The sequence below is a fragment of the Cotesia glomerata genome, linkage group LG1, assembly GCF_020080835.1.
Source record: "Cotesia glomerata isolate CgM1 linkage group LG1, MPM_Cglom_v2.3, whole genome shotgun sequence".
NCBI classification, from domain to species: domain Eukaryota; kingdom Metazoa; phylum Arthropoda; class Insecta; order Hymenoptera; family Braconidae; genus Cotesia; species Cotesia glomerata.
The window spans coordinates 31,849,330-31,874,058 of NC_058158.1; the positions used below are offsets into that span (position 1 = coordinate 31,849,330).

At 27.9% G+C, this 24,729-nt stretch overlaps 3 protein-coding genes across 6 annotated transcripts; all 3 read right to left on the reverse strand.

Moving 5' to 3' along the window:
- Positions 1–1,590: 1,590 nt before the first annotated feature.
- LOC123266459 lies at positions 1,591–4,666 on the reverse strand. Its single transcript, XM_044730699.1, has 5 exons — positions 4,518–4,666; positions 3,399–3,981; positions 2,412–2,870; positions 2,030–2,164; positions 1,591–1,905 (listed from the first exon to the last, which is right to left on the reverse strand). Exons 1-5 carry the CDS (start codon positions 4,602–4,604, stop codon positions 1,676–1,678), a joined length of 1,494 nt encoding a protein of 497 aa, XP_044586634.1. The 5' UTR covers positions 4,605–4,666; the 3' UTR covers positions 1,591–1,675.
- A 178-nt stretch (positions 4,667–4,844) lies between these two features.
- On the reverse strand, positions 4,845–9,624 carry LOC123266301 (glutamyl aminopeptidase). 2 transcript variants are annotated; one of them, XM_044730489.1, is made up of 9 exons: positions 8,854–8,987; positions 8,458–8,582; positions 7,911–8,349; positions 7,673–7,820; positions 7,298–7,571; positions 6,951–7,121; positions 6,765–6,862; positions 6,569–6,703; positions 4,845–6,488 (listed from the first exon to the last, which is right to left on the reverse strand). In XM_044730489.1, exons 2-9 carry the CDS (start codon positions 8,579–8,581, stop codon positions 5,040–5,042), a joined length of 2,838 nt encoding a protein of 945 aa, XP_044586424.1. In that variant the 5' UTR covers position 8,582; positions 8,854–8,987; the 3' UTR covers positions 4,845–5,039. The 2 variants fall into 2 exon arrangements, with proteins under 2 accessions (XP_044586424.1, XP_044586414.1); XM_044730479.1 differs by lacking the exon at positions 8,458–8,582 and having other exon boundaries at positions 8,854–9,624.
- Positions 9,625–15,090: 5,466 nt separating this feature from the next.
- On the reverse strand, positions 15,091–22,993 carry LOC123266500 (acyl-CoA Delta-9 desaturase-like). 3 transcript variants are annotated; one of them, XM_044730779.1, is made up of 7 exons: positions 22,733–22,993; positions 16,769–17,058; positions 16,554–16,684; positions 16,268–16,473; positions 16,005–16,187; positions 15,866–15,935; positions 15,091–15,742 (listed from the first exon to the last, which is right to left on the reverse strand). In XM_044730779.1, exons 2-7 carry the CDS (start codon positions 17,049–17,051, stop codon positions 15,461–15,463), a joined length of 1,155 nt encoding a protein of 384 aa, XP_044586714.1. In that variant the 5' UTR covers positions 17,052–17,058; positions 22,733–22,993; the 3' UTR covers positions 15,091–15,460. The 3 variants fall into 3 exon arrangements, with proteins under 3 accessions (XP_044586714.1, XP_044586704.1, XP_044586696.1); XM_044730769.1 differs by having other exon boundaries at positions 22,648–22,993; XM_044730761.1 differs by lacking the exon at positions 22,733–22,993 and adding an exon at positions 18,724–19,027.
- Between the last annotated feature and the right edge of the window lie 1,736 nt (positions 22,994–24,729).

Genomic DNA, 24,729 nt, shown 5'->3' on the forward strand with positions numbered 1-24,729 from the left:
GTGAAGGAAGAATATAAAATATCATAGTAGATAATGTAATGAAGACGATCTATTTTAATGTTAAAACAAATTGCAGTATAAATAATCATTGAAGTTTATATAAAGTATGTAAATTATCGGACATTTCGTAATAAGATATGCCTCTTTTGGCCACATGGGTAATACTTAAAAAGACTCTTGATTAATGAAATAAACTATCGGTTCAAGACAGTTATGCAATCGATTTCTTGCTCACGCTCACGGGTATATTTTTTGGCGCAGTGTAAGCATGCGACTATAAACTGGAATAAAGCAAAAATGCTAAAGACCATGCATAACGTATTTTATTTCCGGTTTATTGTTGGAAATCAATGAGATTCGGATATATGAAAAAAACTGCTGTGCATATAAAGAAAGCTTTCGAATATAGAGCGTACATTTTAATTGAACTAATAAATGCAACCTCGTAAAAGAATCGAAACATTAAGAGTTTGAATGTTTCAATAGAAATTCTTCCGTTGCTGTTTATCTTTAGAGTTGATTAAAGTCCAAAATTTCAACCTTTATTGGCATGTAAATTTAAAAAAATCTAAATTTTAAAATACTGAATTTTTTGTCACATAAATTATAGTTCAAGATTCAAGATGAAGGCCAATCCTTTCGACTGTCTCGATACTACACTTAATTATTATGTTATAAACTCTTCGTGAGTGATACACAGCTTAGTGTTTAATTACTTCTTCAGACAGTGGTCTCAATCAATTAATAGCAATATGATTCAATAATGTCTCATGGTCAAATATTTTGCTGTGAAATATGATCCGTAAAGTGTAATAGGTCATATCGCGGTACAGAGCAATTGATTAATAATTTCGGAATTTTTTTTCATTTAATATTTGATAAAATTAAATTTTTTTTTGCTATTATATTGTAATATAACTTATTTCATTAAACATACGTTAGTTTAAAAATTTTATACTTTATATATTTTATATTTTTATAATTAATAACAAACTTTTTATAGAAAAAGAGCGATAGCTCATTTCATAGTTTAAAAGTATTTCAATTTTATAAGCTAAGTCTTATATTTATAAATTTCCTCAAAGATTGTTATAATAGGTAGTTTAGCTACAAGTTTTAAAAGTATCCTAATTTTATTTATAAAGAGATTCTCTAACAACTAATTATTATAAATAAAATAACTATAGTGAATAATTGGTTATACAATCAAGCAAATTATTCTGTTTGTGTATAAAACACAATCAATATTTTAAGCGTCAAAGTTAAAAATTTAAGTTTTGACACTAACGTTCAAACAATATAAATATATAATCCATAAATGACAAGTAATTACCTTGATTTCAATTAAACAATAATAAAATTTCATTACTCTTAATAAAACAGCTTGTTTGAAAATTATGTTATAAATTAGACAACTTAATTAAATTTCTGTTTACAATGTATGCGTTTCATAAATCTTTACATGAAACAAAAATTTTTTTTTTTGTTGAAATCAAAGAAAATAAATAAAATAATGTTTTTGTTTTCAATATCAAACGTCACGTTTTTTATAGAAACAAAATAAATATTCATAAAAGTGAAAAATAATGAAATATGAATGAATATTATACAATGAAATTTCATATCAATATTTAAAACATTTTCTCTTCAAGTAAATAAAACAGTGAATTCGATTTCAAGAATTTAATTCACCAGGCATACGTTTTTTAGGAGAAGGACACTTGTGGTTGCTAAATATTTCTCTGCATGCTTTTGCAACATTTCTAGCTAGCTCGCTAGTGAACCTAAGTGCAGTTCTATCAATTTCAACTGTTTTCAAATAACATCCCATTTCTTCTGCTTCGCATGGAGCATAGTGGTGCAAAAGAGCTACGTCAGGTTTAACAATCATTTCACCCGATGCATCTATAAATTAAAAACTTTCAATTTCTTGGCTATTAATAAAATTGTGTTTAATGAATAAACTCTCAATTTAATTTTATTACTTTCAACTCAATTTGTTAGCACTTTGTAAAATTTATAAACGTACCTTTGAGTAATTTAGTAGATTTATAATTGCCGATTTCAACTGCATCGCGAGCTCGAATAATATATCTGCTTTTAACACCTGCTGGGTGTGGATCTCGTAATCGCTGAATTTTTGCGCTCGTAAAAAGATATGGATCTAGAAAATGTAGTAATTAATTAGTTAAGTTTGTTCTATTTTTCAAAACCAAATATTTCATTTATATTCCCACCAATTATTTTAGATTCTAAACCAAACACAAAATAATTAGATTAATAATTAATTAATTAAAATAATTGCTACAATTTAATTTAATTTAATTAAAATACCACTAATTAATTTAGAATTTTAGAAAATAACTCCAAGTGTCAATTAATACTAATGAACCTCAAATAATTTTATTTACCTTTTTTGCCAGTAGAATTTTCTTTGACGTCAGGGTACATTGTATAAAAATAAACATGGCGGAATAAAAAAGACACATAACCATAATTTTCTTCTGAGAGATCTAAGTTCTTCATAAGACCAGTAAAATTGTTATGAACTTTAGGAATTAAAAATTCATCAACGTCAAATACTCCGACGTACCTAAAATAATTGTGCAGTGAATTTCTATAGAGACAATCGTTTAATGCACCATAAAGTCCTTCCAGTCGGAGAGTTTTCTCATAAATATACAAAGCAGGTAAGTTCCATTGTTGAATTTTTACTAAATCATACTGCTCGGCATGGTAAAATTTCAAAACTTTACTGACGTCTTCTGACACTGATGAGTTGTAAAAAACGAATCTACTCACTCCCATCAATCGATAGTACTCGATGAATTCGATTAATTCCAGCGGGCGATCAAATTCGTGATGCAAAACTGATGAAAATATAAAGAAGAATTGATGCTGAAGTTAACTGACATTAAAAATTTTTTTCTTATAATTTTATAACAATGAAATATGATACTAAAGTTAGCGAGTAAAAAATATTGTACGTATAATTTTTCAAATCTTTTATAGGTAAATTTTTTTCTTTTAATTTTTTTATAATAATTTTTTCAATAAAAAAAAAATATAATTTAGAAATTTTCAGATGTTGGCTACTTTGATTTTCATCAATAGAATTATGAAAAAAATTTAATAAAAAAATTCCACATGTGAAAATTAAAAAAAAATGATTAGTGGAAATTTTTTTATTGTAATTGATTTGTTAAAAAAATTTAAAAAATTTGACAGTTGTCAGCTAACTTTAGCATCATACAAAAAAAAAAAAAAAGGAATAAATTAAAAACTAGGTGGAGTTTAAACATAAATCCATTCACTTTTAATTAAAATTAGCTGATGAAAGTTAAATATTGAGTTGAATATTGAAGTTTAAAGCGAGAGATTGAGATTCGCAAACAAACCTGGAACACAAAGGGCCATAAATTTATCTGAAGGCCGGTCCATCTGACTGATTCCATTCGGCGGGTAATTTATATCTACAAATTGTAGTGAAGAGTTATCTGCATTCTTTCGAATAATTCCAACAGACTGTGGTAATTGCTGCTTCTCGTAAAAAATATCATAATTGTAATAACTGACATGAGTTAGATCGCAAGTAATAAATGCACTTGAATACTTTAATTTCCAATTGTCATCGAAGAATTTAACTTCGCTTGCGGTCACTTTTTTGTAAAAGAGCTCACGGTCCTTAGATTCTAATTTAAATACGCAAACTACCTCGTCTGATTTTGTGTCAAAGGGTAAAATTGCGATGACTCGTATCGTTGCCCAAACAATGTTCATATAAGAGTTGTAATTACTATTGACTATAACTTCTGGTCGCATATCCAAGTACGCAGAATATATATGACCATTTAAAGACTGAACTGAAACCCAATGGTCTGATTCTGGGTAAATTTCATTTGGCATGTACTTTATTTCCAAATCAATTATGTCGGCTATTGATGATTGAAATTTGTATGTACGCAGTAGTTTTATTCTTTTCTGTTGAATTTTATTTATTTGTTTAAAAATAAAACATTTTGGCATTTTTTATATCATAAATAATATTTAAGACTTCTTCTTAAAATTTATTAATATTTTTGAAATATATCACGGAGTAAAGAATAAAAAAATTATTTTTAAATGATAATTAAATTTAACTTTTGTCACTGATGATATTTTTATTTAGTGACGAATTTTTAAAAACAAGTATATAAATTTATCTTTTGACACTCATCTTTACGTCAGGAACTAGAATAAATTATTCATACAATCGATACAAATTTTTTAATATTTAATTTTAGAACTAACACAAACGTTCATCGTTAATAAAACTAAATTTAATTGGAACTTAAGTAAAATCTTATCATTATAAATTGGCCAATAAAATTCCAAGGTTTATAATTTGGATGAATAAATATAAATTTTGTTTAAAATAGCGTATTTAAAGTTTTAATAAAGTTTTGACGTAATTATTTATAATTATTAAAAAATGTCTTTAAATGAATGGTTTTATTGAAAAATAATAAATTACTCACGAAACTGGTACAAAAGAGCACGAATCCAAGAATACAACCTATTATAATTCTAAAATATTTAGACGTCCATTGTTTATAACGAGTCATTTTAAAAACTATAAACTGTAATTTAGCTACATAATAAATTAAATTATCTACTATAAAATAAACTCGTACGATGAGAAAGATACAGCGTATAAAAATATAACGTTAATATTAAGTACTAGCAGAATACTTTTACCTCCGAGAAACACTGATAAGATATCAAATTTTTCATTGCTACATTCAGTTCTACATTATAAATATTTTATCACAAAAAAACGGTTCAGGTAAAAGTAAAAGACATAAATATTACCAATTTATTTTATTATAATTAATTAATATAAATGGAACAATAGAAGTTTAATAAACAAAATCAACAAATAATTGATTGATTAATATTAATCATTGCAATGTATTAATAATAATATATTAGTAAATAAACGATTAAATGCAATGTTACATCAATATTACATGTAACCGAAAAGTAATTACAAAAAAAAATTACTTAACATGTGAGCTTAACCAATTGTCTAATATTTCGCTATTTTTCTTTAACCACTTGATATTATTGGCAACTGTTTCCAGCGCAGCAACTCTTTGAGTTTTTCCTGCGCCAGCTTCTGGGTACTTGGCGAAGAAAGCTTTCAATTCCGCAAGTTTGGCATCAGTAGCGAAATACTTGGCAATTCCAGGTACCAATTGACCCAAGTAACGATCATTCAATGTGTATCGTTTGACCAAAAACTCCCAGTTTTCTCTTACCCAGTCCCAAACCAGAGGTCCGCCGACAGGATTGGCCGCAATTGACATCAAGCAATTGAAGGTATCTTGTGACTTTACATATTTAAGATCAACAGCGATTCCAATAAATTTGTTCAACAAATAACTTGATCTAACACCGGCTAAACCTCTCATTAATTTAAGTTTCTCATCGGCGTTTGTTTCTTGAATGAATCGATTAAACATTATATCCCAGTCAGCTTCTTTGCCGACATGACTCATACCATATTTATAAACGAACCCACGTATATCAGGATGGGGTCTAGTGTCATTGGGATCATCGATCCAATTTTTGAAAATCACCCCAGCTTCGTCCAAACACTCGACGTGCTCAACGCTGCAGGCTAAATTCAAAATAATACGACGTAATGTCAGCATATCATGATCTTCGATATTGTCAACTTGCCATGTTACATCGTGATAAGGTATTTCAACCAAGTTTCTAACGTAATCACGGAATTTTGACGATATACTTGTTGAAAATAGCAACTTGTCAATAGTAAGTAGCATTGAGGAGGCGACGTCCCAAGGCACTGCATTACGCTCTTTTGTGAGATAAGAAGTCATATCTAGCGCAACCGAATAATCCAACTCGGAAGCTTGGGCTAAACTGAATGCATCTTCTATCAAATTCGTACGGTCGGAGATACTCAGGCGCTTGTGGTGCCAGCGCAGTACGTCATAAAGACTTTCCCATGACTGTTTGTCATAATTAATACGATAATAACCGATTTGCTTGTAATTAAATTTAATCCATTCGACTGGTTCCGATAACTTGATCGTCAACTTCGGGGAATCTTTGTCGAACCACACGAGAGTTGGCGTGTCGTTTTTGCTGGTGACGTATGTTATCGGAATTGTCCACTTGTAGCCATAATCTGACTCTTGTGGATCACAAGTAGCTTCTGGATCAAGCAGAAATCGTTTTTGCGTCAATGTAATGTTCAAACCTGTTTTGACAACATTAACTACGGGAAAGCCCATTTGGCGAGTCCAAGTGTCCATTATTGCTGTTATATTTATGTTACTTTTTGTTGATTCTTGGAGGATTTTGAATAAATCTGCTGTTTCTGCATTATTGTAAGCATGCTGGTTTAAATATGTCGTTATACCAGCGTCAAATGCTTCTGTTCCAATAAAATTATCTAACATACGTAACACAGATGCACCCTAAAAATTTTTATTAATTAATTTTCAATTCTTAAGTATATTTGTCTATTTAAAATAAATATTTAGAAAAATTTCAGTACCTTATTGTAAGTAATAACATCAAAAATAGCTGTGATTTCATCTGGATTATCAACAGTTTGTACTATGGGGTGTGAACTTAATTTGGCATCAGTCACAAGTACACTATGAAGCGTAGAAGTTAAAAAACTATCCATCTGTAAATAATAATTATAATTATTAAATAATTCTTTTAAAAATTAATAATACTGTACTTACTAATTTCCAGTTTGGAAGAATTTGATCGGAAATTTTGTACTGCATATAGCTCGCAAAACCTTCATTCAACCATAAATCATTCCACCATTTCATAGTTACTGAAATATAGAAAAAAAATTTATCAACAATCATTAATTAATTTACAATTATTACCAAAAATAGTTTATCATTAAGAAATTACTTTACCTAAATTTCCAAACCACATATGCGCAAATTCATGAGCAATAACTAGTACAACATTCTTCTTATCATCCGAAGAGCTTGTTTTATCATCATAGAGCAGTCGCGCTTCACGATATGTTATTAAACCCCAATTTTCCATCGCACCGGATACAAAGTCTGGTATCGCAGCCATGTCTATTTTCGTATAATAATTAAATTAGTTTGTCAACTAGTTTCAAATGTAATCTTTAATTGAACCGCAATGTCAGCCCAATTAACCAAGATAATTGATACTTATTTATACTAAAGCTACAACCAATCTCAAATTACGAAACAGGCTAACGAATTATTACCAAAAGTAAATGACATACCTAATTTGGGCAAGGGGAAGTCAATACTGAATTTTTTGGTATAATTTTCAATTATTTGAACTCCTATGTCCAATGCAAACGCCGCACGTTTTTTTTGAGCTCTCCTAGTGTAAACGCTGATTGGAAAACTCTTACTGGGGTCTAATTTTTTAGCAGGCGCGGTTACTGCTACAAAATCACTTACGATGAAACACATCAGATATGTAGACATTGGCACACTTTTGGCAAATGTTGCTGTTGTCATCCCCGGTTCCGGTTGATCAGTTACGGTGCTCTGTTTAAAAAAAAGTATCAATCAAATATAAGAAGCTTGAATAAATTTATTTTATTGGATAATAAAAAAAAAAAAAAAAAAAAAAAAAGAGTATAAATTACTTCAAGATTCATGCTGGAAAGCGCTCCATAGCAATCAGTGGAAGGATAAACAAGCTTGACGGTAAATTCAGCCTTAAATGACGGCTCATCGAAACACGGGAATGATCTTCTAGCGTAAGTCGGCTCGAATTTTGAAGTAGCGATTGTTCTTCAGTTAAAATAAAAGCCAATTTAATTCAATTTACTTTAAAGTACTATTCTACAGAAAATAATAAATAATAATAAATGCAAGGTATACCTAGTGGCGTTATTTTCATCTTTATATGTACTAGCATAAAATCCAACGATTTTATCCGGCTGTAATGCCCCATTGAACTCAAAATACAGCTGATAGACACCAATCGGTAGGTTATCATTGCAACTAACAACCAGTATCTCCAACTTTTCAATGGTATAAGTATCTCTTATCGGTATTTCATAGTTTTCATTACGGTCGTAAGTTTTTAGTGTTGTTTTTGTAATGTTGAGATCTTTCTGATGTAAAGCAATGTAATTTTTCACCTCCATCACGTCAATTAAAATCGTCACGTGGCCTTTGAAGGTCCCATCAATTAAGTTTGGATGGAGATACAGGTCGTAATGAAGTGGCTTCACTTGTTTCGGCAAGCGGAATGATAACTCCGATCGTTCTTGCTCTTTGTAAGCCATTTTGTAGTACCTGTCGGGGTTACTTGGATCTGAAAAAATTTTTCAAAAGTTATACTAGTAAGAATTTGCAATAAAAAATTTAATTAGTCATTTAATTAAATGCATCAGTACCATGCTTAAATATATCTGATACATACCAATAATATTGTGATAACATTTAGATATACATTTATTATTTAAAACAGATAAAAATCTCAAATTTTTCAATCTTATCGCTCGAGGTAATCTTGTAATTAAAATCCGACATAATATCACGCTCATTCTGATTACAAATAATAAATTAATTAAAATTCTAAACAAATAAATTTTTTTTAAATTAAGAACACTCGTAATTTCTATTTACTATTTTAAAACGCAACAAAACTATTAGAAATAAATGTTTAAGAATTGGATGGTTCAAATTTCGCGCCATAACATACTCGACGGGCATGCGCTTAGCAAAATCTTCAGCCGTACGGAAAACAATTGTATTGTAAAGTTAAATTATCAATAATAATAATAATAGATTTTAATGTAAAAATAAAATTTCTCACCTTGAATGTAAGCGCAAAAATCACTTTTATGATAAATCAGTAAAATAATACTAATTAAAATGCAGCAAAGAAATGTAAGAAATATTGAGAAACCAAATGAGCAACCTATAAGTAAACTACTACGCGAACTTTTTCTTCGGAGTCGGATATTTTCAACCTGTAATTTCTGTATGTTGTCACACTGAAATTCATTGACCTCCTCGTTTGTATTATAATTCGTCGTCATTTTTATTGCGCACGCGTTGTAACTACGCGCTTTTTTTAAAATTACGTACTTAAAAAATACTCGCTATTATATCACTAATAGTTTTTCTCCTATTTTTATCACCTTTTTTGACAATAAATTTACATAATTCACGTAATCACTAAGTAACGTTAACCCACTTTTTTACGTTATTTAAAAAATAAATTTAGCAACACTTAAACAAATATTTGATGAATAGGCTTTGATTTTTCAGTGTAAATTTACTCTGTATTATATTAGTATTAACACTCTTAGCTCAAATAAAGTGAAACTGCCAATCGGCTGTAGTCATGTCACGATTTTTTTTTATATATTGTAATATAAGCGCAAGTATAAATTACGCTACGTTTCACTTTCTCTGTCAATTCTCACGTTTTTTTAATATTATAATTTTTTTTAAATCTACTAATGTTGACTAAATTATTCCTTGTAGATGTTGGAATTTATTTTGAAACTTATTATTTAATTAACGATAATATCGATATAAACATTCAAATTGCCAAACGAAATTAAAACCTGTTGGCTATGACACGAAAAGAAAACTCAACTAAACTCGTATCTACCCAGCAAACGGGATCGGATTAAGTCGGATTCAACATCCTATCCGCTTTTAACACAATTCAACACAGTTTCTGAACTCACCGTTTTTCAATCCGTTTGAATACGATCCAACCCGATACAGTCTAGTCGAGAAGTTAATTTTCTGAAAAAAATACTTACAATGCTCTTAAAAATATGGCAAATGATGCATTGGACTCAGAATGTAATTATGAGGAAGTAGTATTTTTTTAATTTATCCGCCATTAAAAATTTCATTTGTTATAAACGAATAACGAAGAGAAAAAAAAGAAGTCTCCGTTTTGTAGCTATAACTATAAAAATATTAAAGATATCTGAAATTTGAAAAAAGATCCAAAAAGAAGAGAAAATTTTAGTAAAAGAAGTCTCGACTCCCGGAGTTGTAGTTCCATTATTTATAATTTTAATTTAACGTTGAAAATTGGACTCCGTGCGGCCGTTTCGGTGCCTAGGCGTCGCCGCCAAGCAAAGTATGCAACACAAAATAATTTTTTTATAACATTCAATATTAATTTAAAAATCTGAATAAATTATAGTGTCATCTAGACACTTGAAGGAATATAGTCCCGCAAAAAAAAATTTTTTTAGCTTACTTTTTGTCTAAGTTATGTAATTGTTAATTAACTAATTTTTCGTAGACTTGAATTTTTATAAAATCTCTTATAAAAGTTTAAAAAATGTGTCTATAAATTTTTTTTCTCTTGGGAGCTCTTGTTATATGAATAATGAACAACATCCCGTTGTAAAAGTTTATAAAAGTTTTTTCATTTGTTTATAATGATTTTTCAAAGTTATCAAAAATTGAAATATCCGGCTAATGTTATAAAAAAAATTTTTTTTCCTAAATCTTTTATTTTGGTCGTTTTTGTAATAATATATTGTGTATAGTACCTTGGGTAAAAAATTTTTAACGTTAATTATTTAAAAGTTTGTTGTAAACAAATGGACAAGTTGAATATTTTTGAAAAATTTTTTTTTGTCATTTTATTGTCTTAGTAAAATAATGATTTAAAAACAAAAATATTTTTCTCAAAAAAGTTTCTTCATTGTTTATAATTGTTTTTTTCATAAATCTACCATTTAAATTATTTATTAAGAAATCATTTTTTTTTTAATCATCATTTACAATTCTTAATATAATTGTGAAAGAATTTTTTTTTTATTTGAATTTTCATTGTCTAATAAAACATTTATTACAAACAAATTTTCACTTTCATTTTATTTTTTTTCCGTAGCTTTAAAAAATTACAAATAGGGTAAAAAACCCCATTAGTGTCGGGGATTCCATTACTGACACTTTCTTTGATTCGAGCATAAAAAAAATTTATTCTATAAATCAATAAATTATCTAAAAGATCGTATTGAATGTCAAAGACCGTATGATCAATAGTTTAGAAGTTATAACAATTAATAAGTTGATAAAATAGTTGACCGTTTCAACCTTGATGGGGTAAAGTATTTTATAATTCAATAAAAAATAGAGAAGAATTTTTTTTTACAGCTCTGATGCACATGGCTGTAAGATAAAAGACCCCATTAGTGGCACTTTTTCTTTCAATGAAAAAATGTTCTATTTGGAATAAAAATTAAAAATTTTTTTGATCTAAACACGGGAAAAGTAAACTGTAATAAATAACAGTCGATTTATAATAAGTAATGATCAACTGCTAAAAATTACCATTTCAAACAGTAAAATCGTGATTTTACCATTCACTTTATAATATTTACCATTTAAACATTACAATTTACTCTTTACATGGAAGAAAATACTATTTCAAACAGTAGTATTCGATATGTAAATGTCTAAAATGTTAAAGTATAATAATTAAGAATTCAGACTTTGATATTTATCATTTCATACCTAAAAAATTATGTTATGAAATGTAAAAAGTATAAAACAAAATTAGTAAATTTCTAATACAAGCAACGTCAATATTTGCAAAGTAAAATGATAAATTTTAAACGCAACGCTAAAAATCAAACAATTATTGACTTGCTTGGACTGGTAAAATGTATATTTTAAAAGTATAATTTTTACTATTTCAAATGTTAAATTCTCCCAGAATGAGACCCTCTTCTCTTTTATTTGAGTTCCCCTTCTCCTCATAATATGGACTATATATTGAAATGGCAATTTTTACTGTTTGAAACTGTAATTTTTAAAGATGAAAGAGTCGTTATTTACTATAGTGACAGCTACTAATCACTCATTTTGGATATTAAATTATAAATTGTGGCTTTTATACTTTCTACATTAAGTTCTGTAATATTTATAATTTTGCCACCCCAATGTCCGCTTTACTGTTTGAAACTATAAAAATTAACCGGAATCCGAGTGAATATTACAGTTTACTTTTTTCCGTGAAGGTCTTAAAGATTAGAAATATTATATCTATAATAGAAATTAGTGATTTCATTAATTGAATAAGCGCCAAAATCAAAGAAAGTGTTAGTAATGGAATCCCCGACACTAATGGGGTCTTTTACCCTATTTGTAATTTTTCAAAGCTACGGAAAAAAAATAAAATGAAAGTGAAAATTTTTTTGTAACTAATGTTTTATCAGACAATGAAAATTCAAATAAAAAAAAAAATTCTTTCACAATTATATTAAGAATTGTAGATAATGATTGAAAAAAAAAAATGATTTTAGTCCACAGAAATTAGTCAAATCGGCTGTGCCAACTAGAAATTGATCGAAAAATTATAATTTCTTGAAATTTCGATACCAAGTAGATTAATATGAAATTCTAACAAGTATCTATTGGTGGTCTCAATTTGTTTATAAATAACAGGTAAACAAAAAAAATATAAATTAAAAATTAAATATCTTAGAAACTATCAATCTGGCGGGTTAAGTTTTCACATAAAATTTGTAGAGCTTAAAAAAACCTACAACTTTGCATTTGGGTAAATTCCCGTCAGACTGATAGTTTATTAGTTATTAACAATCGAAGTTTTATAAACAAATTGAGCTAGCAAACTGAAAAATCAACCGATTTTATTTTTGCTTTTTTCCACATATTTCTGGTAATAAAAGGAATGTTTTTGACATTTTTCAAAATTTTTATCTCAAAAATTTGATTTTTAAAAATCAAAAAACCTCTTTTTTTAGAAGCCAATATCTCCGAAACTAAATTTACTACAGCACTCGCACCTATTCTCAAAAATCTAGAATTTAATTGCGAAAAACTTGGCTATTTTGAAAAAAATTAATTTTTGATTGGGGTCAAATAATAGCGAATTGAACGCGAGCGGATTTTCGATAAAGTGAGCGCGTTCGCTACCCGGACTGATGGTAGAGAGGGAACTCAACAGTAGTACTCAACTGATATCGGCTCCTCAAGCACGGTACAACTGCTTGCTGTAATACAACAAGCCGATATCAGTTGAGCACTACTATATATAGTTCCCTATTACTCCACTATTCTTATTGATGCACGTAACGTAAGCTTACAAACAGGTTTTAAAATGTCTTTAAGATAAATTGAGTGATTGTTGATGCGCTGAAAAACGCGTCGAATTAAATATTATTTCTTCTTTAATATTTTGACAGCTTGATGAAAAATCAGATAAATTTTCAGATAAAAATATTTAAATAAAAATTTTTTACACTGTAATTATAATCTTAGATTTGAATTGAATGTAATTAGGGTCAATTTGTATGGATTAATGAGTTAATTAATTTATATTTATCATGATGATGACGTCGGCAATCGCGAATACTTTAACGGGTGAATTTAAACATTTTTCTTCCGTATTTGAATTGTTTATTTGTATAATTTTTAAATTGTTAATATTTAACTCGAGTTTCTGGTTACTTTCAACATCTTTGAAAACATCGTTATTCGATATTAAAACTGCGAGATTGTTTAAGTAGATACGGTGTGAAGGTCACGCGTATAAAAATAAACTGTCAAGAATCAAGTTTAATGTCTTACACAAATTTACATAACATAATTATAGACGAATTCCATGTAATTATATATAAATTTCGACAAATAGTAATAAAAAAAAAAAGTATTTGATAATTTTTATATGTATTACATAGATTGTGACTCCATAAAACTCTAAGAATAAATTGATATCAAGTTTATTAAATTAAAAAAGTATTAAGTAGTTACGGGTAATAAAAAGCTAATCGGATTATTTTATTAATTTTTATAGTAATAATTTATTCATAAATACATTGTAAAAGTTATTATGTTTTTATATTCACATTTTCGGGTGTTAAAAAATATACAATACATAATAACAAAAATTTAATTAAACAATCATGTAATTTTGTAATTTAATTGACAAAATTATAATATATATATATATATATATATATATATATATATATATATATATATATATATATATATATATATATAGTCTCTACAATATTTTATTCACAGAGTGAAAAAAAAATTGATATTTATAATGTAACAATAAGAATAATTATAAAAGAAATAATAATAATAATCATTAAAATAATATTGAAAAATTTTAGGGAAATAATTCCCTATTAAATATACATTATTTAAAATTCTATATCAATAACAGAAATATAATAATATACCGGAAGACGTGATGAATTTTTTATCTTTTTAATTCATACAATAGTATATTAAAAAATTTTGCGTATTGAAATTTATTTAAGTAATATCGCGTGCCTAATGCCAAAAGGGTGTATAATTTTTTTTTTGGTGCCAATCCTTTTGTAAACATGTTCTAAGCCTAAAAATGAAAAAAAAATTTCCAAAGCCAAAAGGGCGTATGTCTCAAGTTATACGCCCTTTTGGCTTTAGTACACTGAAAATTTAGTGATCTAAAACCAAAAGGGCGTATAATTTTTAACTTCCCGTTAAGGTGTTTTTCATTCTATGCATACATATTATGGATTTTAACACCAATTTTACGCAACGGAATCGGTGGTTTGAATTTTTAGGCGAGTAGAGCATACCTACGCTTGCGCTTAAAGTATACAATTAAACAAAAATATATCTTTTATTGCAGCTTTTGCGGGCAAGGAATTATTATAATAATTCGAAGTTAAAAAATACTAGAAAAAACTAATACCAAAATACGGAAAGTTTATTGGGGTACAATTCCTGCACCTTCTATACGTGCATCTTTTACATTTTCGTCTGAAAAAAAATAAAGAAATTTATAAAAAATATGAACATTTTAGTACGCGAAAAAATTTTTAATTCATATGCTTTTTTAATCATTGGTCTGTCCAAGATGATGAAAATTTGAAGTTACTACCATCGAAAATGTTGACTTTTAAAAAATTTTTTTTATACAAATTTTTTCCGAACAATTTTGAAGACTATTTTTTGAAACTTTGAAAAATCCTGATTTTTTTTTATACGCCCTTTTGGCTTTAGACCAACAATGTCCTAAATCTAAAAAGGCGTATATCTTAAGATACGCCCTTTTGGCGTTAGTACGTCAAAAATTTTTTTTCTGCAGATCTTTACATTTCGAGCGATTCTAGAAAGAATGGCAAAAAAAAATTTTTTTATACGCCCTTTTGGCATAAAACCCTATCTAACTGCTGTAATACGCCCTTTCGGCATTAGGCACGCGATATATATATCGCAGACTTTAAGTACTTGGTGTTACTATAGTAGTAATAATAATTATTTCTTCACAGCTTAAAAATATTTACCTGAATAAAATTTTCTACTTTGTGCCGAAAAGTAGTTTTGATAAAAATTTCTAATGAATAATTTATTTACTTATTACTTATTACTTATTACTTATTAGTATAAAAGTGATAATTATCTTAAGTCAATTAATCACTCTTTTTAATAATCTGAGCTAGATTCATGTCTTCAGCCGACATATCGGCGTCACCCCATCCCCAAATGGCTCCTTCGTGGGAATGTTCACTGTGATTTTGAGCGACCCTTGAACCATCGCCAGTACGAGCAGCACGCTTTTCAATCATTTCTTTCGGGACGGTTTTGAGGTCATAAGCCTGGCCGATGTAAGCAAAAAAGTCTATAAATGCAGTCGTGAAATTGCCGCTGTAATCTCCGAGTTCAGCCGCTTTGTAATCCCATGGGAAAACGTGCTGTAGAACAATTTTAAATTTTAATACTGTAAATAATGAGTATATACTTCAAGTAGCACAAGAGTATGTTTATATCAAAATATGTTAGCAAATATAACCAACAAAAAAAAAAAAAGTACGAACGTGATAGTTATGCCAAGCTTCTCCGAAGGTTCCAAGAGCAATCTTGAAATTGTCCGTAGGACTAATTGAGCTGGAAAAAAAGAAGAAACACGTTAAAGATTAATGAATGTTAATTTTACTGAAATTAGTAAGGACTTACCTGTCATAAGGCTTCATTCCCCAGATGTGAGCAGCGGAGTTGACCAACCATGTGAGATTAAGTGACAATGTGTACCTGAATATAGTTGCGTACCAAGCATACAAGGGTACTTCGTTCCAACAGTAAATTGGAATCCAAGTCGGAATCAAAAAACAGAAGATTGGCATCAGAATCAGGTAGAGTCTAAAAAAAAATTTTCAATTAATTTGGAGATCAAGTATTGAATAAGTTGTTTGATAATTAATTGTAAATACAACACAGACCTTCTTTGCCAAACAACAACGAAATCTTGTTCCAGATCTGTCATATCAACTGTTTTTCCCTTGTTAATAACATCTGGATGCTTACGAATCAAAAGCCAGCCCATGTGTGAAAAGAAGAATCCGCGCTTGGCGTTGTGTGGATCAGCATCTGTGTCGGTGAATTTGTGATGCACACGGTGATCTCTTACCCATTCATAGATGTGATTCTGCAAGTAATTATTAATATTAGAAGAAGATGATGATGATAATGATGATTAATTATTATAATTATGGTAAAAGTTATTACTTGAAAGGCGACAGTTTGCAGAATCATGAGAAGAACTCTCATGGGCCATTTAGCTTTATACGCTTTGTGTGCCCATAATCTGTGAGCACCTGCTGTGATTCCAACTCCGGCGAAAAATCCAAGCCCCAACACTGAAGTAATTTAAAAAAACTTTATTGTTTATTCATATTTAATTTTTAATTAATTTATAATTGTGATAATTTTTTGGTACTTACTCCAGGCAAATGTTGCAAGCTTAGCACTGGTAACTAAATAATACAAGCCATACAGAGCTCCAACGTGTAAATAAACGAATGCGATAACGTTTCTCCATACAATTTTCCATTTGTAATCTTTATTAACGCTATTACTACTTTTATCACTTGCTTTTGGTTGTTTGGTTGCTACTTTAACTGGTTTATTGTTTTTAATATCTACATCTATTTTTTTATCCTGAGCAACATTTTGTGATGCCTCCAAAAAAAGGGTCGCCGAATTGCCAAAAAGATTCGGCGCCATTATTTATCTGTAAATAATATAACATTATATATTTTTATACTATTTAATATAAAAAATCTCTTGATTTAGATATTGTAACAAATTCAATTATAAATTCTATGAAGAAATTTGGTGGCTAAATTTACATTTAAATTTATTTCAACATAATCATAAAAAAAAGGTCAGAAACAAAAGGTCAGTTTAATGGTTTTACTTGAATTATTAAAATATTTTAACATTTTATTAGAATAATTATATTTTTTTTAATATTTTATTTTTAGGATAACGACACTTGCTATAGAATAATAGAAAACATAAATACCACAGATGTAATTATTGTTTATTGACGTTAAAATTATATGGTGAAAATAAAAATGATAAGACGTCATCTGCATAGATGAAATTAGAGAGAAAATATAATATAAATGAACGAAGTAAACGGGACTTGCCGTTATATTATCGAGCACGAGATGTGATCAAGTGGAGGTTGGGAGGGAGGGAGGACCGGGAGTGAAATGAGGAAGAAGTAAAGACAGCGTACAATAATGTATACACATCTCTACGTATAAAAAGAAGAAAAGAGAACTTGTACAGAGAGACAAGAACGTAAACGGGTTCTACTCTGAGTGAAGATCGAGGTCAATGGCGCTTTTCAGGTCGATCTCCACTTAATTCACATATTAATTTTTTCTTCCATCAGACAGCTCTTTATTATTATTTTACTTTTATTGACTTTCTATCTCATTTTGTCGCAAATTATTGTCGACTTAAATATTCCGTTAGATGTAATTATTTACGAATCTTTTAATTTATATCTTTAGAAAATTTTAAATAAAAAATTTTTCATTATCCATCGAGGAAAACCAAACAAGCATACGTGCTTTTTCGCGATAACGAGTCTAATTAACTTTTGCTATCTTTTATTGTTATCGATAATTGTTTCTGTTTGCTGTCCAGTTGATAATAAAAACTTACGTATTATAATACTGTAAGAAAATAATAATATATAACATAATTCGAATATAAATATTTAAATAAATTATTCGATAGAGAGAGAATAATTAAATCGAATATGTAAATTATGAAAAAGTCGTTTTAGTAAATTTAACGATTATATAAATTATCTATTTAATTAAAACATTTTTATTTTCGGTTAGTGATGGTCAAAAATTTGAATTAGTAATTTATAAAATTGCTTAATAATTTTATTAATCACACGCTCATAAATAGTTAATTTCGGTTAAAAAACAGTAAAACTGCTTGATCATTTGATTTGGTCTGTCTTGAGATGGATTTCTAATATTTATGAAAGTATGTCGGGCGAAAGAGTGATGCGTGATGGGTTTAGTTACACGTGTTCTTCACAGTATAATGAATCGGCTGTAAAGGTGCTTAAAAAAAAACTAAAATTACAAGAGCTTTCTACATTCTCAGCTTATAAAAGATGATAATTAGTAATTGATAGTTAATAAATTATAATGAATAATAAAACATTAATTAATAAGTTCAAGTCTACTTATAGTCTAATAGTTGCTATAAATCTAATGACTTACAAGCTAAAAATGAATAATTAATTAAAAGGAAAATTCATCAGGCCGATACATTAAAATATTTTTCATTAATTAATTTACCCTGTTAATTAATAAATTAAATTAATAAATTGTTAGTATTTAAAATAAAAAATAAAACTTACAATGAAAATTTGTATTCTCAAAATGAAAAAAAAAAAAAATTCCAATGATCCTTTGTTACAATAGCGGTTTAATAATATTTCTTCTTTGTATAAAATAATCGTACTTAATTTTTCGAGTTCACTTGAGGCGACAAAAACGATCCGAACTGATCGCGAGTTCACAACGAAATACGGGGATGTTAGAGTGTATGTCCCACTTATGGGAGTTACTCTGTCTCCCGTGAAATATTAACAAAACTATCTCCCACCACCTGGTCACGGTATTCCCGATATTTTCTTTAGTTCGAAAATATATAAACAGGTATCATACATAAATATATAAATATAAAGAGGTATATCTGAGAGGTATATCTTGTGCTTAAAGGTTTTTTTTTCCAAAGAAAAGTCCCAATGATCTAGCTTAGAAAAATTTCCACAGGTAAATATTTTTTATTATTTTCCTAGTGTTTGCCTTCGTCAAACGTTGAATAATTTCCGTTGATAACAACGATAAGAGCGAAGTAATAGCCATAAATCGAACATTGCCAGGTGCAAGGTTAAAGTTTACTTCGTGAAAAATTGTGATAAAATTTTACAAAGAACTTTTAAAATTTTTTTTTCTTGAGAAATATTTTTTAGCATAAATTTAACTATTTACGTCACAATTTAACATATTTTACAAATGCGACTCAAATCCATGTAATTAAGTTTTAACTCTTTGTATAAACTTTCAACAAAGTCAAAGTGAGTCATTGTTTTTCAAATTCCTCATTTATCACTCATCGTAAATAATAGTAGGACGGAGAAAAAGTCACTCATCTTATTCACACCGTGAAAATTTTAATAATAAAATAAATGGGTTAAAATATTTATTTATTAGCAAACAGTTAAATAATGGTTTTTGTTCAAAATTAATCACCATTATCCTCATTTCTATGTAGTTCAAAAAATGTAACTATTAAAAAACAAAAAAAAAACGACACTAACCGATTTATGTAGTCACCTTTTTAACGAATAATTTCTTTTAAAGTTAATAATAATTATTATAAATAATAAAGAGCAATTAAATATATTGACATTTTTATCCCGATGAAATATTATAATCAAAAAGTACCATTAGAAAAATTACGTGCTGTTTAATCTTAAAGGGCAAACCTGTTTGGACACTAACATCCACCAATGTTAACAACTTATTTCGTAATCACGTTTATTTCGTCAAATATATATAGTAACTCTCAAAAAAAAAATGTTTCGGAGCGTACTCAAATAAATTTATAAATGTGATAGGCATTAAAATATTATTTAATACATAATATCTTTCAAAATAGATGTCTCGAGAATATTTCACTAAATAAATTTATTACGTAATTTAATAAATAGACGAAATAGAATAAATAATACAATATACGCTTAAGGCAATACTTGGAAAAAAAAAAAAATTTCACAAACTTTTTTGTAATTTTATTTTAATGTAACTTTGTAATTTTAATATTTCTAACTGTCGGGTTCATTACAAATGAGTTTTTAATTATATGAATGTATGCTTTTTAATTATATTACGGTCGGCAATTTGAATATTTTGAAATCAAAACGATTGTTTGTATTTCCCTGTTATTGTTGTATATTTATTTGTAAATCATCACCGGAAATCCTCAATTATCAAACCGGAGCGTTTATAAACCTTCATTTCTCGATTACTTAAAACTTTTTGCATTTCCTTTCTGTTCATTTCTTCCTTCTCTTTATTTTTACATTTTGCTTTACTGCTGTGACTCATTGATGAATATGAAATAGCTGTATGTAAATGTACAATTTTACAGTATATACGCTAATTATTATTTATTACAATCATGTTTAAGTTATAAGTACAAGTATTACCTCACTTTAAGCCTCGATACTCGATTTATTTTATTTGTGTTATCAATGAAGAAAAGAAGATATAATTTTTTAACTTTAAGAAATAAATTTTTTAATTTTATTTGATTTATGATATTTATATTGAACTTAAATTTTTAGTATAAGTGTAATAGAACATTTTTAAGATCGGCAAAGTGTCCATGACCTGTTTCGTAAATAATTTTAAACATTTTTTTATATTCATGATCTTAATGTTAAGTTTTTTAAAACTTCACTTAGGTTTAATTTTTTTAAAATATTCACTCTTATGTACCGAGATTCGTTTAAGGTGAAAAAATATTTAACAAAGATCTTGAAAGATAAAGTTTAATTTATTAAAAAAAAAAAAATGTCTAGTTAAATAGTAAACTTTAATATTTAAAACAAAATTAGAAAGATTAATCAAAAGACTAATAAAATTAATAAACAAAAAAAGAAAATTAAGAAAGTTAATGTGTCGTTTAATATAAATTTGAATATCAAATCTAAGTAATTATTAGAAAACACTTGAAGTATGATAAATTAGTCCATTGAAATTTGAATTTCTCGGAAAAAAATGTGAAAATTTTCATTTGTTTGTTAGCAATTACTATTAAAATAAAAACTTTAGTATAAACCCATCTTAAAAATAATATTTTATTAAAAGTTGTTTTAATTAGTATTTAATTTATACACAAATATATTTTAAAAAGTGTGACTAATATCACGTAGGCGAGTTTTCGAGCGTCGTAGCAAGATGGTCCCTTTCGAAAAAAATAAAAATGAGTAACACCGATTACCAGTTTATTATTTTATCTTTTGTTAAACTAAATTATTTTATTTCTTACGTCTTTTACTGAGACGTTTATTTATACATATTAGTACCATGCATACACTTGTTCTGCAATATTTAACTGTCCGTGTCATCGTCTCGAATCTCTTCAAGGCCTCGACAGTTTCCGGCCAACTTTCCCTCGTTTGTGGTAATTCATCAAATACTTTTGTCTGTACCTTATCCCAATTATTTCAACTAAAACTAATTCGATTGTTTAATTGTTAAAGACAATTAAGTCTACAGCCTGTGCTAGTTATTTAATCAGTCTTTAATTTATTTCACGAAAATTAAAAGCTTGACCTTGAATACACCAATGATGGACCCACGGCCGAGGACATGATTTTTTTTTTTACATTATTGTAATGTAACTCGATTATAATAATCTCATCTCGAGTATTTAATCTCGCTGTAGGCAACACGTTCGGGTTCATTGTATCCTGCGAATTAATAAGCCGTTGCGAAAAAAATGTATATTTATATTTAACGCAAAGTACACGTGAGAATTTATAATTTATACAAACTAAAAAAAAAAAATAAAAATGTTTTAAATTAAAAACTATTTTATTTTTATTTTTATTTCAGCCTCTTACTATTCTTTCGTTGGTGGTTAACACCTAATCTAAAAGAAATGAGAATCATGGAATGAGTTGTGATAAAATTTTAACAAATTAGTGATTTTAAAGGGAAAAAAACGCTCTATCAATCTCTTGGGAAGATAAAAATCATTTTAACTAGGAGAAATCGAAGGTGAACGCAATGCGGGACATCTCCTCTTGCTCTACCATAACTATTAACTATCGTGTTATATTCTATGCGCTACAGCTCGATAATGATACTTGTGCTTATATATTATACTATACACCTTTCTGAGTGAATTGCTCAGTATACACCCAGTTCGGAGCAAAAGAGGCTGAGAAACGGTACTTGCTATCGATAACTTTCAGCAGACATTCACATTTTTTTGTTGATTAATAATTAAAGAAAAAAAAAAATTTTTACGGAACATTTTTAATTATTTCCAAAAGTAGTTAAAAAAAGAAATAAAAAAATTACTATTATTGTTATTAAAGAAGAAAAGTAAATATAAAAATTGCTAGCATACATGACGTTTTAAAATGCCCTCTAATAATATGTAATTTGTTGAAAAAATATTCTAAGTACTTATTCTACTTATTTAAATAATTATTATAATAATTAAAAATAAAAAATGTAAATATTAATTTTCTACAAATTACCTAAACTACATGATACTATTAGCTGTGTGCTTTATAGAGTAATTAAAATTAGCAATATATGTAATACGATTTCGGATATTAATACCGAACCAAAAACCACCCTCGGCTGATCAATGATGGTGTCCTCTCAATGCTCCGGCATTTACTCGGTGAACTTTATTACGATTAACTTTACGTCCTGCGACGGCTTTTATTGATTAGTTATTGTTGTTATTTATGTATTTATTTAGTTAGAGGTCACTGGAAGAAGATGATTGGTAAAAAGTTGTATTTTCAGGTTTTTAGTTACAAAAACATTTGTTAGTAGATACAGTCCGTACCCGATCAGCCGGTCTGTCGAGCAGTCAAGCGGCGCTACTGCTTTTACAGCTCTATAACCTCGACTACTTCACACATCTTACATGCGCAATACACTTTTATTGATAAAGAAGTTAATGTTACATTAAAATTTTTATTTTTACAGGGGTATTGAAGAATTTTAGCTAGAAATTTTATCACTGAAGTAAAAAACAAAAAAAAACAGTTGTATGAAAATTTCTTAATTCGTTCCATTGGAAAATCTTTTGATCTTTTTTTTTCGTTAATAAAAACTTACTTGTAAATATGCAGAAGTGTTCTCATTTTTTTGAGGCTTATACTGTTGTGTGGTTTACTCTTTTTTTTTTGTTGCATTTTAAGCTGAGGAGTTTATGGAAAATTTTGTACTGAAAAGAGATCATCAATAATTAAAACGATAAAATTACAATAAAGAATTTCTGGAGTGGAGAAAAAAAATTAAACATGGTTTATTTATTACATAAAAATAATACATTTCATTATAAAATTTAACTTAAATATAAAAAAAAAAATAAAACTGAGATGATGTCATTAAAAAAATACGTTTAATAAAACTTCAATTCCATAGAAAGAGTATTATGGTAATTCTTGATAAATTCAAACCAGTGTGCTTATTCTTTCTTAAACATTTTATTTTGCCGCCTAGATAGTTTAAATAATTTGGTAGACAATTTAAATATTTATTCATCACATGATTGTTGTTTGTCGAAGATATAGTGACATGAAAATTTAAATTTAACATCAAAATTATAAAAGCAATAAATTTTTTAAATTACACAGAAAAAATTACAATTTATATAAGCTAGGTGCTCCGAGTGAAAAAATTAAATAATTACTGTTTGGAAATTTAATTGTTACAAATTCTAAAAGAAAAGCATTTTTAAGAAATATAAAATTACATTTTAAACTGTAAAAATCAATACTTGGGATTTTATTTTATAAAAACGTTATTAGAAACGGTAATTTTTAAGTTTTTTGCTCGGTGCTTCTTTTATTACTGAAGGAACTGTAATTTTTCTGTTACTCTTTTTTTCATGTAATATTAAATCTTAGACTTTATTATTAATGAATAATAATAATAATAATTTAATAATAAAACATATTGAATTAAAAATAATTGTTTCTTTGTATTTATTATTTTAAAAACTTATAGAAGATATGAATCCTTTATTCATATTTTTTATAGCCAAATGAGACGCCCTACTTAAGTATATTTACCGAAACTATTAAAAAAAAATTCCCTATTTAACGATTATAGACACTATTAATAAAATGGTACTCGTTTTCTATTAAAAATTAAACATTGACATCGAACAAACATGAATAACACTTATGGAAGTGTATTACAATCGGATATGAGTATTTACATTTGCATTGAACCAATATCTTTGCAATCCTTTGTACACACATATAAACTGTTGCATTTACCGCGATGTCGCCCGGAGCAAGTACTAAAAAAATAACAAGAACAAAATTGGGTTGATTGAAAGTACGGAAGGTGTATGTCATATGAAGAGGTATAGAGGTATGGAGTCTTTCATGAAAAAGGTGAGAGACCCGAAAAATAAATGCTTTAAAAGTTACGTTATGCCCACTACGGTGAAGGTCAAGTGGACCTACTTCAGCGAATGAGCATGGGCCCAATCGTTAATGTTGAATCGTTCAAATTATAATTATCCTAGAAAGCTACCATCCAATAACTTTATGTTGTTAGTAGTAATAATGTGATGAAGATACTTGTGAAAT

What these genes read in the sequence shown, in the direction of transcription:
- LOC123266459 (XM_044730699.1), bottom strand. Translation starts at nt 4,604, where the DNA reads ATGACTCGTTATAAACAATGGACGTCTAAATATTTTAGAATTATAATA. An exon ending in AAATTCTACTGGCAAAAAAG is followed by an intron (nt 2,165 to 2,411) that starts GTAAATAAAATT and finishes TACATTTTCTAG; the next exon opens with ATCCATATCTTTTTACGAGC. An exon ending in ATCTACTAAATTACTCAAAG is followed by an intron (nt 1,906 to 2,029) that starts GTACGTTTATAA and finishes TTTAATTTATAG; the next exon opens with ATGCATCGGGTGAAATGATT.
- LOC123266301 (XM_044730479.1), bottom strand. Translation starts at nt 9,079, where the DNA reads ATGACGACGAATTATAATACAAACGAGGAGGTCAATGAATTTCAGTGT. An exon ending in CTTCCCCTTGCCCAAATTAG is followed by an intron (nt 7,122 to 7,297) that starts GTATGTCATTTA and finishes ATACGAAAATAG; the next exon opens with ACATGGCTGCGATACCAGAC. An exon ending in ATGTTATTACTTACAATAAG is followed by an intron (nt 6,489 to 6,568) that starts GTACTGAAATTT and finishes AAAAATTTTTAG; the next exon opens with GGTGCATCTGTGTTACGTAT.
- LOC123266500 (XM_044730779.1), bottom strand. Translation starts at nt 17,051, where the DNA reads ATGGCGCCGAATCTTTTTGGCAATTCGGCGACCCTTTTTTTGGAGGCA. An exon ending in GCTTGCAACATTTGCCTGGA is followed by an intron (nt 16,685 to 16,768) that starts GTAAGTACCAAA and finishes AAATTACTTCAG; the next exon opens with TGTTGGGGCTTGGATTTTTC. An exon ending in GTTGTTGTTTGGCAAAGAAG is followed by an intron (nt 16,188 to 16,267) that starts GTCTGTGTTGTA and finishes ATTTTTTTTTAG; the next exon opens with ACTCTACCTGATTCTGATGC.